The 16,403-nt window shown below is 46.9% G+C and overlaps 2 protein-coding genes and 1 long non-coding RNA gene across 8 annotated transcripts in view; 2 read left to right on the top strand and 1 right to left on the bottom strand.

Moving 5' to 3' along the window:
* The window catches only part of KDM2B (lysine demethylase 2B), an 88,858-nt gene extending 79,060 nt beyond the window's left edge, over window positions 1-9,798 (bottom strand). The window contains exons 1-4 of one of the 4 annotated variants that reach the window (XM_080985059.1): window positions 9,511-9,798; window positions 7,886-8,030; window positions 4,479-4,557; window positions 2,708-2,754 (exon numbers count right to left, since the gene is read on the bottom strand). In XM_080985059.1, the coding sequence (XP_080841185.1) occupies window positions 2,708-2,754; window positions 4,479-4,557; window positions 7,886-8,030; window positions 9,511-9,543 (304 nt within the window). In that variant the 5' untranslated portion in view covers window positions 9,544-9,798. Of the gene's footprint in view, window positions 1-2,707; window positions 2,755-4,478; window positions 4,558-7,032; window positions 7,067-7,885; window positions 8,031-9,510 lie in introns of those variants that run through there. The other 3 variants (XM_080985058.1, XM_080985061.1, XM_080985060.1) reach the window with 3 other exon arrangements.
* Window positions 1-16,403, top strand: part of LOC308465401 (uncharacterized protein) — a 321,144-nt gene that overhangs the window by 105,497 nt on the left and 199,244 nt on the right. The gene's annotated exons all lie outside the window — the stretch shown is intronic.
* Window positions 10,111-16,403, top strand: part of LOC308465416 — a 28,347-nt gene continuing 22,054 nt past the window's right edge. Inside the window, exons 1-2 of one of the 2 annotated variants that reach the window (XR_013980411.1) lie at window positions 10,111-10,276; window positions 10,703-11,918. This is a non-coding gene — a long non-coding RNA (uncharacterized lncRNA). Of the gene's footprint in view, window positions 10,277-10,702; window positions 13,456-16,403 lie in introns of those variants that run through there. The other variant, XR_013980412.1, reaches the window with a different exon arrangement.

The following is a 16,403-nucleotide window of genomic DNA, read 5'->3' as shown; positions in this document are numbered from 1 at the left end:
AAGACGAGAGAAAACCGTTAAAACTTCCCTTTAAAAGGAAAGAGACAATTACTCTAGCTTGTTAAATTCAAGTGGTGCCATTAACTCCTTGCTGTGGCCCAGAGATGGAAAGACTTCTAGCTAATAAACTTGATCCTAAAAGCAAGAAAGAGAGACCACACACACAAGACCTCACAGTCATTAAGGCATCCTTCAAAGGGCTGCAGCTAGCTCAGATCTTCAAGCTCACTCTCCCTCTCACCCAGACCCGCCCTACAGGGTTGTTGTGAGGCTAAAAGGAAGTAATGCAAGCATTTTTCTCTGCAAAAAAGAGTGGCACGAGGAATTGAAACACTTGCATCCCACCCAGAGGTCCTGTGCTAAGGATTTTGTTCTATTTCACTTTGCTTTGTTGTTAAAAAGTATGCCACGTCTACATTTATCATGTTGGCTCAGGCTGATGGATTAGATGCAATCTTAACACACACACAAAACCTCTGTCCTAACACTAAAAATGGGCACTGACAGGGGCCACATTTCGCAGAGTGCCAAGCACATATCTGTGTGCCCCACACCTGCTGCTGAGGGTCCCAAAAGGTCCTCATTTGCCATGTACAAATGTTGTCAGCCATTCTCTGCCAGAGACACTTGTCCTGCAAGCAAGCAGATAGTGCAACAGCTTGGACACTAAGGAGGCAGGCGAGGATCAGGACCTTTAGAGAGCCAGATGGGAGCCTATCGGCTCCATTTGTGATCTAACGTCTGCCAGGCCAGAAGCTGCAATGCTACCCTTTCACCACTAGCAGTGGGGGCACTACAGCAAGCAAAATCAAGCCAGCCATTCCCTGCTGCTCTTGTCCCAGGTTTAACCTAGTTCAAGAGAAACTCAACTTACATAAACCATAGAATCATAGGATGAAAGTTGGGGAGGTCTCTGAGGGTCATCTAGTCCAACCCCCTGCAATTGCAGGAATCTCAGCTAAAGCATCCCTGACCAATGGCCATCTAAACTTTGCTTTAAAACCGCCAAGGAAGGAGAGTCCACAACCTTCCGGGGGAGTCTGTTCCATAAAGCCACTCTTCTCCCAGCACAAGCACAGCATCTTGGGATATGCTCCCACAATGCAACAGCACTAGCGACATTATGCTGTGATACATAACTGTGCTTACAGCAGCCAAGTGCAAAACGTAACACTGGATCTCAGCTTTCTATCTTTCAGGAATGTTTCGTTTTCAAAGCAAGTTTTCAGCCCGCATGGTTAAACAGATAGGCTTTAAAGTATCTGGATGGTATCTGCCAATATCCAGAAGCCTAAGCTGGCAAGAAAGAAGAAGTACAATGGATGCTCGGGTTGCGAAATTGATCTGTGTGGGAGGCACATTCGCAACCCGCAGCGCCCACAACCTGCAGCGTCTGCGCACGCGTGGGTTGCAATTCGGCACTTCTACGCATAGCGCGATTTAGTGGTTCTGCACATGCGCCAAAACCCGGAATTAACCCGTTCTGGTACTTCCGGGTTTCGGAGCATCCGTAACCCAAAAACGCGCAACCTAAAGCGTCTGTAACCCAAGGTATGACTGTACTCTGCGGTAAGGCTTCTGTGTATCTACATGGCTAGCAGAAGAATAACTTATGTACAATTCTGCATATGTATACAAATTTGCATCATTTATACAGATTAGTGTTCAACATGTCCTTTCAACTTCTTTTAGCAACTTTCTGCATAATGAATCCAGCAAGGCCTTCGTACATTTAAGAAGTTTACAGTGCAATGCTATATATTTAAAAGAAAAGACACACACGTGAACAAAACAGCGGCTCAACAACAGATCCCCATCTGACACCAACCCCACCTGGGAAGAACTCACCTCCTTACAGTATGAAAAAACTGTCAGATTACATGTGCCCTCTAGCTAAGTGGCGGGCATCTTATTTCTGGCCTAGGAAAAAACACTTAATGTCGTGGCTAACAAGCAAGTGTTTGACTTTCATTTGGATCAATAAAATCCTTATTCTGTATGTATTAGGCAGAGACCCTGGGCACCGCAGAGTTCTAGGACATAGCTGCCTTTGGGTCTCTGTGTTGTCCTGCAAATGGACCGCCATTATCCTTAACAAAATAGCTGTACCTGCTGCTTCAATCTGTCTTCACCAACCTGGTGTCCTCTGGGTGTTTTGGACAACGCCCATCTGCCCCAGGCAATGTGGCCTAGTGGGGAAATGCCATGGTAGGGACAACAGGCTTGTGAGCAGCCATGACTCCGGTCGCCCACAGTAAATAAAAGTTTGCGCCAGGTGACACTACAGGAAAACTTTCGTAACAGAAAGAGATATTATCCTTCTCACCCCAAACCCTTTCAGGCTATTATGTGGCACAACAAGAATGCTGATGTGACCTGAGGATCAAGCCAAGTATTTCCAGGAAGCCCACAAGAAAGGCATGAAAGCAACTATAGTTGTGTCTCCAGAATCTAATACTCAGATACACTACCTTTGAATATGGAGGCTTAATTTAACACAGGTAGGGACAGGTAGACAACGGAGTCACATAGGTTATTTGTGGGTACACCAGGCAAATACGGTTGTGTGAACTAGTCATTTTTGTACAGTTTATACAAGGAATATGTGGGCATCTGAATACTTTTGGACACAGTCTTCAACAGAGGTAATTTCTCTTTCTGTCTCCCAAACCCCCTTAGAAAAGCGGCGTATCTAAACCAAACTCACCAACTAGCAGCTTGACATCTCGTACAGTGAAATCTGGGTCCGGCATCCTGAAATCAGCAAAGGAAGGAGGGGATCAATTTGAATTCAGGGAGGTAAACACAGACAAGAGGAAATTTACACAAGAACTGCCATCTTGGGCTGCCCCACTCTCCCTCAGCGCTGCAACCTGCCTTCTGACCATGGCTGGCTACATGCCACACAAAAGCTCCCAATGAGGGCATTAAGATCCCCCTCCTTGCTTCTTAATTCTTCAGATCAGATGCTCAGGCAGATATATAATCTCTGAGCATGGGAGCTACGCTTCTGGGTATTGGGGTTGCAGATTGACGGTCCATTTATTAATGTTTTCTTTTCTCAAAAGCCAGTTTAGGCTACTGGACCTCACTGGACCTGTGGCAGTGAGTTCCACAGGCCAACCCAGGGTTGTAAAAATGTGTTTTGTCCATTTTAAACGTAGCCATTTCAGGGATGAGAAGAACGACCTGGTGGCTGGGATTTGTCACAAAAAGCTAATGGTGGATTCAACCCCCCCCCCCAACTCATAATAATATTGTGTATACATGTCACCCCTTTTTAGAGCATTTGAAGGATGTTACAGACACTTAGTTCTCCTACTGCAGACCTGTTAAGTAGGTCAGCACTGGTTTCCCCCATATTAGACTGAAGATTTGGGGGCCAAGTTTTGAGTAGCCCACCTACTTTACGGATGGCACAACCAGGATTTGAATGTTAAGACTTCCTTGTTCACAGCTCAGACACTTCAGCCACTACCTCTAGGCTTATGAGGTCAGCAGCGGTTATTTGCTTAGTAAGGGGGACCCATGAACCTCCAGCTCTTGTTGGAAGAACAGCTCCTGTCTTCCCTGTCCACTGCCAATGTTGGGTTGTGCTAATGGGAGCTCAAGTCTGATGACACCTTGAGGGCAATTCCATTTCATGAGAATGAAAGTGTTCCCAAGGCAAGAGAAGAGGTACCGTATTTTTCGCACCATAGGACGCACCGGACAATAGGATGCACTTTGTTTTAGAGGGGGGAGAGCAAGAAAAAAAAATTCTCCCCCTCTCAGCCCAGCGCCCCTTCAGCGAAGCGGCAGGAGGCGCTGCGCAGAGGGGGGGAGAACTTTCCCCCTCTTGTTTTCCTGCTCTAAAACAAGGTGCCGTTTAAGGTGCGTTCAGGCGGCTACCTTGGAAGCCTGGAGAGCGAGAGGGGTCGGTGTGCACTGACCCCTCTCGCTCTCCAGGCTTCAGGTTCCTTTCGACCTGCTCTTTGGGGCTGGCGGGGGGAAGACCACCACCAGCCCCAAAGAGCAGGTCAGGGAGCAGCGGAAAGGCGCAGCGGAGAGCCATAGCCGCGCATCACCTCTCCAGCCGGGAGAGGGTCGCGGGGCTATGGCGTCTTCGCTCCATAGGACGCACACACATTTCCCCTTCATTTTTGAAGGGGAAAAGGGCGTCCTATAGAGTGAAAAATACGGTACTTTAAAAAGGGATGCCACACCATCTGAAAAACTCTTCTCTGCCTTGCTTCTGGAAGACCAGACTCAGGTTTTGCAGACTCTCCAAAGGAGGCAAACTCCGAAACGTAGCCAGCCCCTCTATTTCGGGATTTGCTTCCTTTGCATATCCCCCAAAAGCCGGCCCTTGTGTGCATGTTTCATTCAGAAAGGCCACCGGCGGCCTTTATTCCCCACCCCAGGCCCTTGAGACGGGGCAAGCTACGCATCCAATTGAAACAGAGGTCTATTGTTAAACATTAGAAGTACTGTCTTACTTAATTCCCAGTCCATCCTTACTTCGGAAGATGAGGGGGACTCTAAGTGCTTCTCGCTGCACATACTCAAAAGTGAAATCTGGTTGGAGGAAAAATACGAGAGAGGGGAAAAGGCATGAGAGAGCAACAAAAGACCCATCTAGCCCAGTTTCCAAAAGGCTTCCAGGAAGTCAACAACCAAAGCATGAAGACAACTTGGGCCCTATCTGCACAATACCGTTAAAGCGCTATGACATCACTTTTTAACAGGCTGCACTTCCACACACCCCCATGGATCCTGGGAAGTATAGTTTAGTAAGGGTGCTAAGAGTTCCCCTCGCAGAGCTTCAGTTCCTAGAGTGGCTTAACTCTAAAACACGTTTTCTAAAAACACGTTTAGGCATACTCTCATTTTCCTACTTATATTAAAATACAACCCCTCAATGAGGCCAAACTTAAGATTCACAAAATGTTTAGGAGTACAGTGGTACCTCAGGTTGAGTACTTAATTCGTTCCAGAGGTCCGTTCTTAACCTGAAACTGTTCTTAACCTGAAGCACCACTTTAGCTAATGGGGCCTCCTGCTGCTGCCACACCGCCAGTGCAAGATTTTTGTTCTTATCCTGAAGCAAAGTTCTTAACCTGAAGCATTATTTATGGGTTAGCGGAGTCTGTAACCTGAAGAGTATGTAACCTGAAGCGTATGTAACCTGAAGTACCACTGTATGCGTCCTGCCAAAAAAGCACTGGTTTAAAATAATATGATACTGCTTTAAATGTTTAGTGCAGATGGGGCCTTGTTGACTACACCTTCCACTTTCCTTCCAAGCTGAAGACAGTTCTTCCCCCTCCATTGTATCCTCACAACCACCCTGTGAGGTAGGTTAGGCTGGTTCACACATAATGCTTTTATTTTATTTTTATTTATTTATTTATCCATCCTATCAGCTTATTAAACTAGCGTTATGTGTGAACCTTGCCCAGGGGTTTTCCTCTGGTGCATCTATTGCCAACAAAGCACTATTTGAAGCCATTTTTTTCAGATAGGGCTCAAAAAAAATTGATTGATGTGAAAGAAAGGTGGCTTCTCCAGAACAGACTTAAGACTATAATATGAGGCATTCTGTCTTTGCTGGTTAAAGGAGTGGTTTTTATTGAAGAACTTGCAGATTTTGGATCTTGAAGGACATGATAATAAATTTTGCTGGTATGCATATTTGTGGCATGGGAAAACTGGAATCCATGAAAGTTTCACCAACATATAATTAGAAAACATCTATACAAAGTATGGGATAAATATAAAAACTTGCTGGAAAAGAAAACACCAATGGGGCTTTCACCAGTAGAAGCCATAGCGGTGGGGGGAAAAGAACATGGAAGAGGACTGGGTAACTTATAGGGAGTTGTTAATAGAGAAGGAAGGGGAGAGTAAACTAACTTTTTTTTAAAGAAATAAGTGGATTCTTAACAAATTGGCTACAATATCATCAACTAAATGAGACTTTTAAGATTAATTAAAAAATTGGCTTTACAACTCAAACCTCACAATTAGAAAAAGACCTGCTAAAGAAAAGCCAAAAGGTAATGTCTAAAATGTATAAATTATTATTAGAATGGGAAACAAAGGTTGAAATGGTTAAATCATCAATGATACACTAGGCAACGGATATAGACTATAATATTGATATGGCAGCGTGGGAAAGACTTTGGAAAGGAGATTTAAAATTTACAGCATGCTACACGTTAAAAGAAGACTACATGAAGATGATGTATAGATGGTATTTGACACTTACCAAGTTGGAAAAAACGTGTAAGTCTAAATCCAATATACTGGTATGTTGGAAATGTAAAGAGAGAGAGAGTACTTTTTTCACGTGTGGTGGTCCTGTAAGGTGGCAAAAGCCTTCTGGGAAATTATTTATAATGAATTGAAAAAAATGCTTAAAATAACTTTTGTTTGAAAACCAGCAGCTTTCCTTTTAGGTATTCTTGGTGCCGAAAGATCAGAAAAATCTATTTATGTATGCTACCATGGCTGCCCGAATGATATATGCACAAAACTGGAAAGAGGAACTGACCCCAAAAAGAGATGACTGGCAACTAAAATTGATGGAATATGCAGAGATGATTAAACTTACCAGAAGATTAAGAGAACAGGATGATAAACTCTTTGTAGCAAAATGGGGGGAATTTATTGAATATATGAAAACAAACTGTAAACAACTGAAAACATTAGAAGGAATGATATAAACGAGCAGTAAATATACTAAGGGAATTAGAAAGGATATATGGATAAAAAACGGATAAATTAAGATATGCAGTAAGAATTTGATAGAAAAATAAGAAACTGCAGAAGAGCAGGGAGGAAAGTCACCGAAAACTATACTGGAGTGTGATTTATATTTATTGTTGAATATTCTAAAATGGAAAAGCGGGGAATTTGGAATTGGCACCCATTCCATGTTACTGTACTGATGAACTTATGAAACAAAAAAATTCCACTGAAAAACACTATAATTATTTTTTTTTACATATAGATTTACATATTATAATAACTGATTTAAATGGGCCTTACATTGTAGGAGCCATTCCATGAAAAGAGGAAAAAAGATTCACAAAGGAAGACATACAAGTGGATTGCTTGGGAGAGTGGCAAAAAATTATATAAAGAAGTAAGAACTGGACCTTAAGTTGCTTGCATAACACTTAACCCAAACAGGTACCCCAAGCCTTAACACCAAGGCCAATCCTGCAACCTACTGGGGGGAAGAAACTAGTTGCTACCAGCATCGTCCAAACCCGTTCAGGAAGCGTGCACAAGACCTCCGAATTGAAGAGGAACGTGCACCTGGGAGGCCCAAGGTCCCCCGACAGGCAGGAGGGAGCAGGCTGGGTGCAAGAGCCTTGCTGCTTCCACTGCAACAGGGGCGTCAAGGCAGGCCAGGTCAACTCCGCCATCCGCTGTGGACATATCCGGGCGGGGAGGCTGCGGCTGGGGTAGAAATCGGTGGTGCAAAATCATTTCACTTCCTTTAAAAAACCTATCTCTATTCATTTCCATGCCCTGCCTTTCCAAGCTGCCATCGGCATGTCAAGGGACGCGCGCCCCGCGAAGCGCACGTCTGCGGCAGGTTCGCTTCCCGGCCGGGCTCCCCTGGCGTGAGTCACCCAGCCGTTGCCTCTTCTTCTCCCAGCCCGCTCTCCTCCTCCCCTCTTGCTCCTCGTCACCGGATCCCCTAGAATAGGGGATGCTGGCGGGAAATACGAACTTCACCAGGCAATTTGCACGTGGGCCAAGAAGCCGTCGGGGGTTTCCGCCAGGCAGGTAGGGAAACCCCTTCCCCGCCCCCCGACGCGCACAGGCGGGCGCGCCCAGGTCTCCCAAGCCGGCGCTGGGGCCCAGGCCTCGGAGAGGCGCCCCGGGTTACCTTTCCCCTCCATGGGTCGCACGAAGTCTCCGCGGTACATTTTGCTCCTCAGTTTCTCCTCCAGGTTGAAGCCGCGGATGCTGACGATCTCCTCCACGTCGGAGAGGTCCTCGTCCTCGTCGTACAGCCTCCTGCCGATCGATCGCTGCAGGACGGGGAAGGTGGTGGTGGTGGTGGTGAGAACACATACACGTGTGCGTCGATGCACACACGTGCAAAACGTGTAGAGGTAGCGCTTCGTTTGAAGGGCGGCCGGGAGCGAAACATACTCTCTTGTGTGCGCTCTGGGCAGACAGACCAGAAGTTCGGTCGTTGCAGGAAAAGAGCCACACGTAGACACAAAAATGAATATACCAAAATAAGGTCCTACGCGCAAGTCAGCGTGGAGGGGAAAGGATGGGCCCCGAGGGCTTGCAGCGTGCAAGGCAGAAGGTGGCTTTTGCAGCGCATTGCTCATGGGGACGGGGACAGCCCAGTTTTCACAGCCTAGTTTCCAAAATGCAACCAAAATGTATTCTGCAACTGGAGCGCGGTCTACCCCTCAACCCCGATTGAGGATTCCTAACCCTAAATTAACAGGGGACGCGTGTGCGTGTGAACGGTACTCAGTCGTGAATGTTGCAAGTCGGTAGTCCAGCCTGAAGGCCTGCTGACTCTCCCCGTGGCCAGGGCTGGGCTGAGACGTCAGGTCATGAAGGGCCAGGTGGGCAAATCTCACCCGGCAAGGCAAGCGGGGGGCGCAGAAGCAAACTGCACATTCAAACGAGCAACAAGGAAAACCAGCCATGTGGGGGTGAGTTTATTAGGCTGCCCGCTCCTCCCACGATGGCGGGGTTTTCTTGCCCGTACGTTGGAAACGAAAAACCAGCAACTCTTTCGCAGGAAGAAACGCAAAACAGGCAAGCCCGGGCACACATTTACATAATCCAACTGTTTCCCTAGTCACACCGGAAGCCAGCCTCTTAAAAAACACATTGCATTATGTAACATGGGATTTATGGGCTAGAGCCCCCCCCCCGACTTTTGCAAACCCCCGACAATACACCCCCGTTTCTTCAAAACCTAGCGTGGCATTCAGTGCATTAAAACAAAACAAACCAACGCTGAGAGTGGGGTGAGGGGCAGGAGTGTTTTCAGTCAAGGTTTGGGGGAAAGGGGGCCAGGAAGGAGTTAAACCCCCCCCATTTTTTTAAAGAGAGGCAAACACAGCAACAAACACGCTGGCTGGGCTACGGGGTCAGCAACAACCCCCAAAGCGTGTTTGAGCCCAACTTGCAAGAGGAGCTTCCTGGGCTCTTCTCCTTTGCTCGCATGATCGAGGGGGCGCAGGAGGAGATGGGGGGGAGATGCAATGCACCAGCTGTGCCCCCCATCACACTTGAGAGGTGCCGCCGTTTTCCTGCAAAGCACACTTTAAAACACAGCCAGCAACAATGCCCGGGGTTTAAAGCCCCAAACACAGACGCCAGCAGCTCCCCTCCGCCCTGCAAACAGCCTCTCGCTCTCCACGTACAAACCATCTCCGCAAAATCGCTTGAAAACAACCCCCCCTCTCCGCCCCCCAACGCAACCTGCTCCCCAAACCACCACCGCCACCATAATAATAACAACATATCACTACACACCAATCTTCTTCCAGAGTCTTTCTCTGCCTCCATCTTTTGAAGAGTTTCATCTCTTAATTGTCAACAGTTCCTCCTTTGGGTCCTGCTGCAAAGGTTCGGCCGGGGCTCTTCCTGCCGGGGGGGTTGGCCCAAAACACACACAAGGTTTGCAAAACGAAAGAGAAGGGGAAACCCTGGGAGGGGGGGATCCCCCCACCTCCGAGCGCCTCTAGAAACAAACCCGCAGCCAGCCCCCCCACCCCTCCAGAAGGCCATCCGGGTCTCTGCAAAGTTTTTCCCCTCTCCCTCCCCCTTTTGCAAATTTTGCAATCTGCACTTCTGGGGTGGGTGGGTGTGTTTTAGCAGCGGGGGGGGGCAGAGGAAGCACTGGAGCTGCGCAAGCGGCAGCCCCAGCAGGCGAGGCGGTCGACGGTGAAGGGGGGGCGCTTTGGGGTTGTTGTTGTGTTTTTTGTTGTGTGTATTTCTTATGCAAAAAGTCCTTCAACAATCATTTCCCAGCATTGAGAATACTGGGAGGGAGGGAGGGAGGGAGGGGCGCGCAGGAAGGGGGAGGGCGCGCGCAGGCGTCATGGCAGCCCCCGGAACGTAAACACTGGGGCGGGGGGGGGGGAGGCGGCGGCGCGGGAGAGCCGCGCTTGGGGCGCCCTCCGCGCAGGACCGCGGCCGGTCCTTCCCGGCGCGCATGTTGGCGAAGGATGCTGGCGGGTCACGAGTGCGCCCAAGCACGCAGGCGCTGCAGGCTGCGCGTGTGCATGGGGACGTACACGTGAGTGTAGGGCTGGGGTGGGGGGCGGCGGAGGGGGCTGGAGAAAAGGGCAGCCTGCGCTCTGCAAGGGTCCTGGAGAGGTGGCGGGGTCCCTGGCAGCATCTGCCTTGGGGAGGGCGGAGAGAGAGGCCAAGGAGGGCGGACTGGGGAGAGATGAGGGGCTGGCAGCCGGGCTGGCAGAGAGACCCAGAAGCCGCCAGGAAGTGGAAGCTGCATTGGGGGGGGGGGATCTCCTGTATTTCTTATCTCTTCCTGGGCCGAGTGAACGAGAGAACTGGCAATCTGCAAAGAGGTTTTTCGCGCGCTCTTTTTAACAGGCGCTGCACCCCATAATCCAGGGGCACCAGACAGCCTGGCGTGGTGGGGGGGGGGTATTGGGCTGTGAGAGAGAATCCCACCTCCCAAACTGAATGTGTTGTTTTCCAGGGAAGCCTCAGAGGCACAATGTGCTCTTAGAGGTCCATAGGGCAAGTTCTGTCTTCTACGGATCATCTGGTGTCAGTTTGGAGGAGAGGAGTGATTCCTCCCCCATAAAACTCCCCCTCAATGCCCCCCTGGAAAGGAAGAGCGTCTGTGTGCAGGCAGAGGCTGAGCTGGAAACCAGGAAGTTCTTGACACTTCACCTCTGTCAGGTGATCTCAGGTAATCTGCTCTCAGCTGTGGCCCTCCTGTTTGCAGCATGGCAAAGGAATGAAGGTGGTGATGGTAGCCCACTCCGCCCAGTTGTTGTAAGGACTACTGAGATGATGGCATGAAGTGTGTTGCAACACACTAAACGGAGCAGGATTTGGGACAACTTCCATTCTCATAAATTTTCAGCAGACCTAAAGAACTGTTTTTAAACCCTTTATCAATGGTATTTAATGCCTTATAAATTGAATTTAGTGTATAATTAGGATTGGATAAGTGTTGAAGATTTGGATTAAATAAAGCAAATTACATGCATATCGTTTGGAATTCTCAAATAGAATTATTCTGGAAATCTGTTCAGGCTTATATCTTTTTACATGTTAAGATATCATATCCCCTTGGAACCTTAAGAATTTTTGCTTGGATATCTAAAATATATTATTCTGGAAAATGATAAATAAATAGTGTTCAACCTTGATGGAAGCAAGGTGGTGGTGGTGGTGGTGGTGGTTATTATACTAGCTAAAAATGGGGGGGGGGGAGCGTATATCCTTCTATATCTGAATTGATTGAGATTTGGTCTATACTGACCATTATTCAGCTAATTTATTACAAAAGGGTACATATAAACCAGCCTCAGGTTTATGGGAAAATAGGTATTTTTTTGCAATGTTTTGGAACAAGTTCACAGATAATGCCCAACCTTATGCTGCTTTCAACAGTAAGTTCTTGATATTTGGTTTATTAATAAATAAAAAATAAGAAACAATACATGATAAGAATTGATTAGCTGTTGTGTTAGTCACTATAACATGGATAGATGTCACTTAGTTGGAACTCCCAGGTAAATGTGTCTTGGATGGTAGCTAGTTAATCTGCATGAATTTGCTTGTGAATAAACGAGTAGTTCTGAAGAAAAAGGCATGATTTCATTTTAAATTTTTGCATAATGATACACGTGCATCACAGCACTCCTCATATACAGTGGTACCTTGGGTTACATACGCTTCAGGTTACATACTCCGCTAACCCAGAAATAGTGCTTCAGGTTAAGAACTTTGCTTCAGGATGAGAACAGAAATTGTGCTTCGGTGGTGTGGCAGCAGCAGGAGGCCCCATTAGCTAAAGTGATGCTTCAGGTTAAGGACAGTTTCAGGTTAAGTACGGACCTCCGGAACGAATTAAGTACGTAACCCGAGTTACCACTGTACCTTGTTTGAGGAGGATAAATGTTGTGTTTAACAAAAGATTAAAAAGAGGCTTGTAGTACAGTACCTTAAATTTATTATGGCATAAACATTTGTAATACTAGGGTCCACTGCATCAGCTACATGCAGTGTGAATCTCAGTTGGCAGGCATGCATATACTGCACATGGATTTAAAGGGTGCGAAATGTAAATGCTGGAGTTAAATGGCAATAAAATTCAAAAAGCACAATCTCAGACCGTTTGCTTAGCAATGTGTGCAAAATAAGCACACAAACCTTTTATGACAAGTGTTGGTGGCAACACAACCATCTTTGCATTGCCCTATAGCAGGGCAAGAACCTATTGCCTCCATTCGGACCCTAATGAATAGTACCAAACTTTTTGGTAAGTTACCATCCTGGCAGTTTCTTACTGAAGTTTCACTCTGAAGTTCATGGATGACCATCTTAAAGATCAGAAACAGAATGTCCCAGTGCTTGAAATGTTCTGCTTGTTTTTGGGCACTGCCATTTCTAATGTCAGATTCAGTCCTTTATTATTTTCTGTAGGCTTATCCTCTGCGGGAGGGACAAACGGAAAAGGGTTGTGGCTCAGTGCTAGAGCATCTGCTTTGCATGGAGAAAGCTTCAAGTTCTCTCTCCAGCATCTCCCAAGTAGAACTTAAAAAGACTCCCTATCTGAAACCCTGGAGAGGTGCTGACAATATTGATCTAATGGTCTGAACTGATGTAAGGGCACTGCTGGCAGATGGCATATATGAAAGCAGGGGAACCCATGATGTGGCTTACATTAAGTTATGGAACAGTGTTACATTTGTAAATAACAGGGCTAGATAATGCAGATGATGAGCAGCCATGTCCAGTAAATGTATAAAAAGCTCTGAACAACTTGGAGCCGGGTTACCTGGATGACCACCTGCCCCTGCACAGGCTTGTAAGATCACTTAGGTCATTTGGGGAAATTCTAGCTGCAGCACCAAACCCTACAGAATTTCATAGGGCAGGGCCCCAAAAACAGGCGTTTTCTGCTGCTGCTCCTATACCACAAAATGCCCTCACCTCTGCCATAAAATCAGAGTTTTGTGCGCTTAAATCCCATTTTGTGTGCTTGAAGTTTTGTTTTAAATGTTTTTACAGTACATGTTGTTATGCTTTTGTTTTATTTTTCTTGGGTGTTTTTTTATTATTAAATTAAGTGATTGTGTGTCTGTGTGTGATATACCACTTGGAGGTATATTTATTTTTAAACTGTTTAATATTTTAATCTTCTAAGGAAACACCTGCCACCCATTGATTTATTATCACCTGTTGGCTACAAATAAATTCTCATCTGAGTTTTGAGTCTGTTGATCAGATCTATGTGCCTGGATTTGCCTCTGCGTAAAGATAGCATTTCTGAAACAAGAGGCCTATGTTGTTTCCTTATAAATTCACGTGTTTCCTAGCAAGCGTTGCACCCGCTTTTCCCCTCAGTCAGGCAAAGGCTGAGCTTTGCCTCCACCTTTCCAGAAGGGCAAAACTCAAGATTCTGGGCCATGAATGAAGAGCCATTTCTCCACTTTGCATAATGCAAGAGCATATCTCACAAGACTATAATCACAGAGATGAACTGGAGGATAAATCAAAAGGTGAGAATTAAAGATACCATAATTCAGGACCAGACTGTCCTTGAGGCAGACAGACGCAGCCAGGTAAAACTGAGGCACTGTTAGTGGGCGGTTCCCTGGCCTGGCCTGTACGGAAGGGGGGTTGCCTGCTGTTGATGGGGTTACAGTCCCTCTGAAGGAGCAGATATGTAGCTTGGTGGTACTTCTGGGTCCTTTGCTGTCACTTGAGGCTCAGGTGGCCTCAGTGGCCCAGAGTGCCTTCCATCATCTTGGGCTGGTGGCCCAGCTGCACCCTTATCTGGACAGGGATAGCCTAATTTCTTTCTATGCTCTGGTAATCTCAAGGATAGATTACTGCAACACATTGTGCTTAGGACGGCCTCTGAAGATGGTTCAGAAACGTATCTCACCAATCCTGACCCGGCTGCTGATTATTTTTTGGGCCCAATTAAAAGTGCTGGTTTGGACCTATAAAGCCTTAAGTGGCTCAGGACTGCAACACCTCAAGGACCGCCTCAGCCCATATGAACCTACCCGGACCTTGCCATCATAACCTGAGGCCCTTTGTGTGCCTCTCCCACAAGAGGTATGGAGGGTGGTAACAGAAAACAGGCCTTTTCTGCAGTGGCTTCCAGTTTGTGGAAAGCTCTCCCTAGGAAAGTTCAGCTAGCGCCTTCCATTAGACACCTTTAGGCAACAGGCAAAAACATTCCTCTTCGACCAGGCTTTGGGCTGATTAACATCCTATACCCTTTTAAATGTGTTGGGGGGGGGGGAATGGGGTTATTTGTTTTGTTTTCTTATGTATTTTGTATTTTGTATTTTTATGCTGTGAACCACCCCAAGATATGCAGATGAAGGGCAGTATCCAAATTTAATAAATAATAATAACCTAAGGGGCACACACCCCACTGCCCCCCCATCGCGGTGGTTGCTTCCAGCAAGATCTCATGAGAGCCCTGCAAGTTCTCCCAGAGGCCTTGCACAATCTCTCAGGCATCGTCCAAAGCAGCAGAAGCAGCGCCATCCCAGTGAGCAAGGGTTTGGCCATGCAAGGCTTTGGCAAGGGGCAGTGTGCAGTCCCTGCACAGGGTGCCACCTTCCTGTTTCACCTCAGGCTGCCCCTGTCATAATTGATGAAAACATCCAGAACATTACAACATGAATATTAAGACTGTGGCCCATTAAAGAAATCTTAGTTGATTAAGCATGTGGGTTTCAGTCAAACAAATTAATCTTTAGTTTGTTTTTGCAATGTTTGTAAAAACAATTGTTTCCAAAACAAGATGCATGCATACTTTAGTTTTTAGATAAATGCACACAGTGCTTTTTTTCTGGGGGTACGCATACCCCTAAACATTTTGTGAATCTTTGTACTTTTGTCCATTTACTGTATTTATTTTTCCCTATTTGAACTATAAAATGGTGATTTTCTTGAGTCAAAATGAGAGTACCCCTAAACATTTTTTTAAGAAAAAAAGCACATATGTTGTGATTAGCGTCTTTCTTAGAAGAGGGTCCTTTGATGTGGCAAACCTCCCCCGCCCCAAGGCCTCTTGAGAAAATGCTTGCTACTGGTAGTGTTTTAAAGGTTTTTTTTATTTTAAATTAAAACACCTCCCTGCTTAAGTAGGGACACATTTTAAAGAGTTCAGTTGTGTCCATGGTCCTAAACCTGCTTACTGGGGAGTAAGCCTATCTGAATTCAATATGATTTTCTTCTGAATATATTATTGGGATTGCATTGTTACTAGGGCCACAGTGGAATTTGCTTCTCAGTAAATGTGCAGAGGATTCTGTTGTAAATGCTGTAGCCCTGAAGACAGTGGTGCAGTAAGAACTCTGGACTTAATTACTTCAGGGTTACCTCTCCTGAGGCTGCAGTGTGTGTCACCTCACTTCAAATGATGATGCACGAGCCCTGCAGTGCCATTCTGCTGATTGGGGTCCCGAATAAACTGGCCCAGGATCTTGCCCAGGCGGCATCACCGGCCACGTGGGGAGCCATCGCCGTCCGCAGAGCGGCCGCCCCCAAGGATGGTCGCTGGAAGCTCCAGACAGGCAATTAAACCTGTTCCAGCAGCTTTTGCTCCCGCTGAACTTGTTCCCCATTCTGCCACAGGGTGAGAATGAAGGGTCGGCCTGCCCTCCCCGGCCACCAGCTGAGCGGGGGGCGAGAAAGTAGCAGCTCATTAAAATCTCCAGTGCGTGCCGTAGCCATGGTTTTCGGAGCCCGCGTTTCTTCACAATCCCAGCACTATGCCAAATGGAGAGGGCAATGTGAAAGAGCTCCATTTGTATGCCGGCTCCTCTTTCATTTTGTAAGAGTCTGTAAAAGGCAACGAGAAGCGTTGAACAACGAAAAATAGCTTTCCCCGCGGATTCCTATAGTGGCTCCCCCTCCCCCTTTGAAAAAGTCTAAAATAAATGACACATGTCAGTCATTGGGGCTTTTTCTCGGATGGCACCGCGGCCAGGACATGCACTCACCCCAACCCTCTGCCGTGTCCTGAAATACCATAATTGCACCTTGAAATCTTAATCGGGCATAGGGGCGGCAAATTCATGGAGGAGAGCTGGGCTGAATGCCAGTGAGCCATGTTGCCTAAATGGAACATCCATGTTCAAAGGCAGTGTACCCGACGGGGAGCGACGGTGATGAGAATCGGGCGCCCTTCTTTG

Source organism: Podarcis pityusensis (assembly GCF_964106645.2).
Source record: "Podarcis pityusensis genome assembly, chromosome: 16".
NCBI lineage: Eukaryota > Metazoa > Chordata > Lepidosauria > Squamata > Lacertidae > Podarcis > Podarcis pityusensis.
This window is presented reverse-complemented; position numbering and strand designations above follow the sequence as displayed.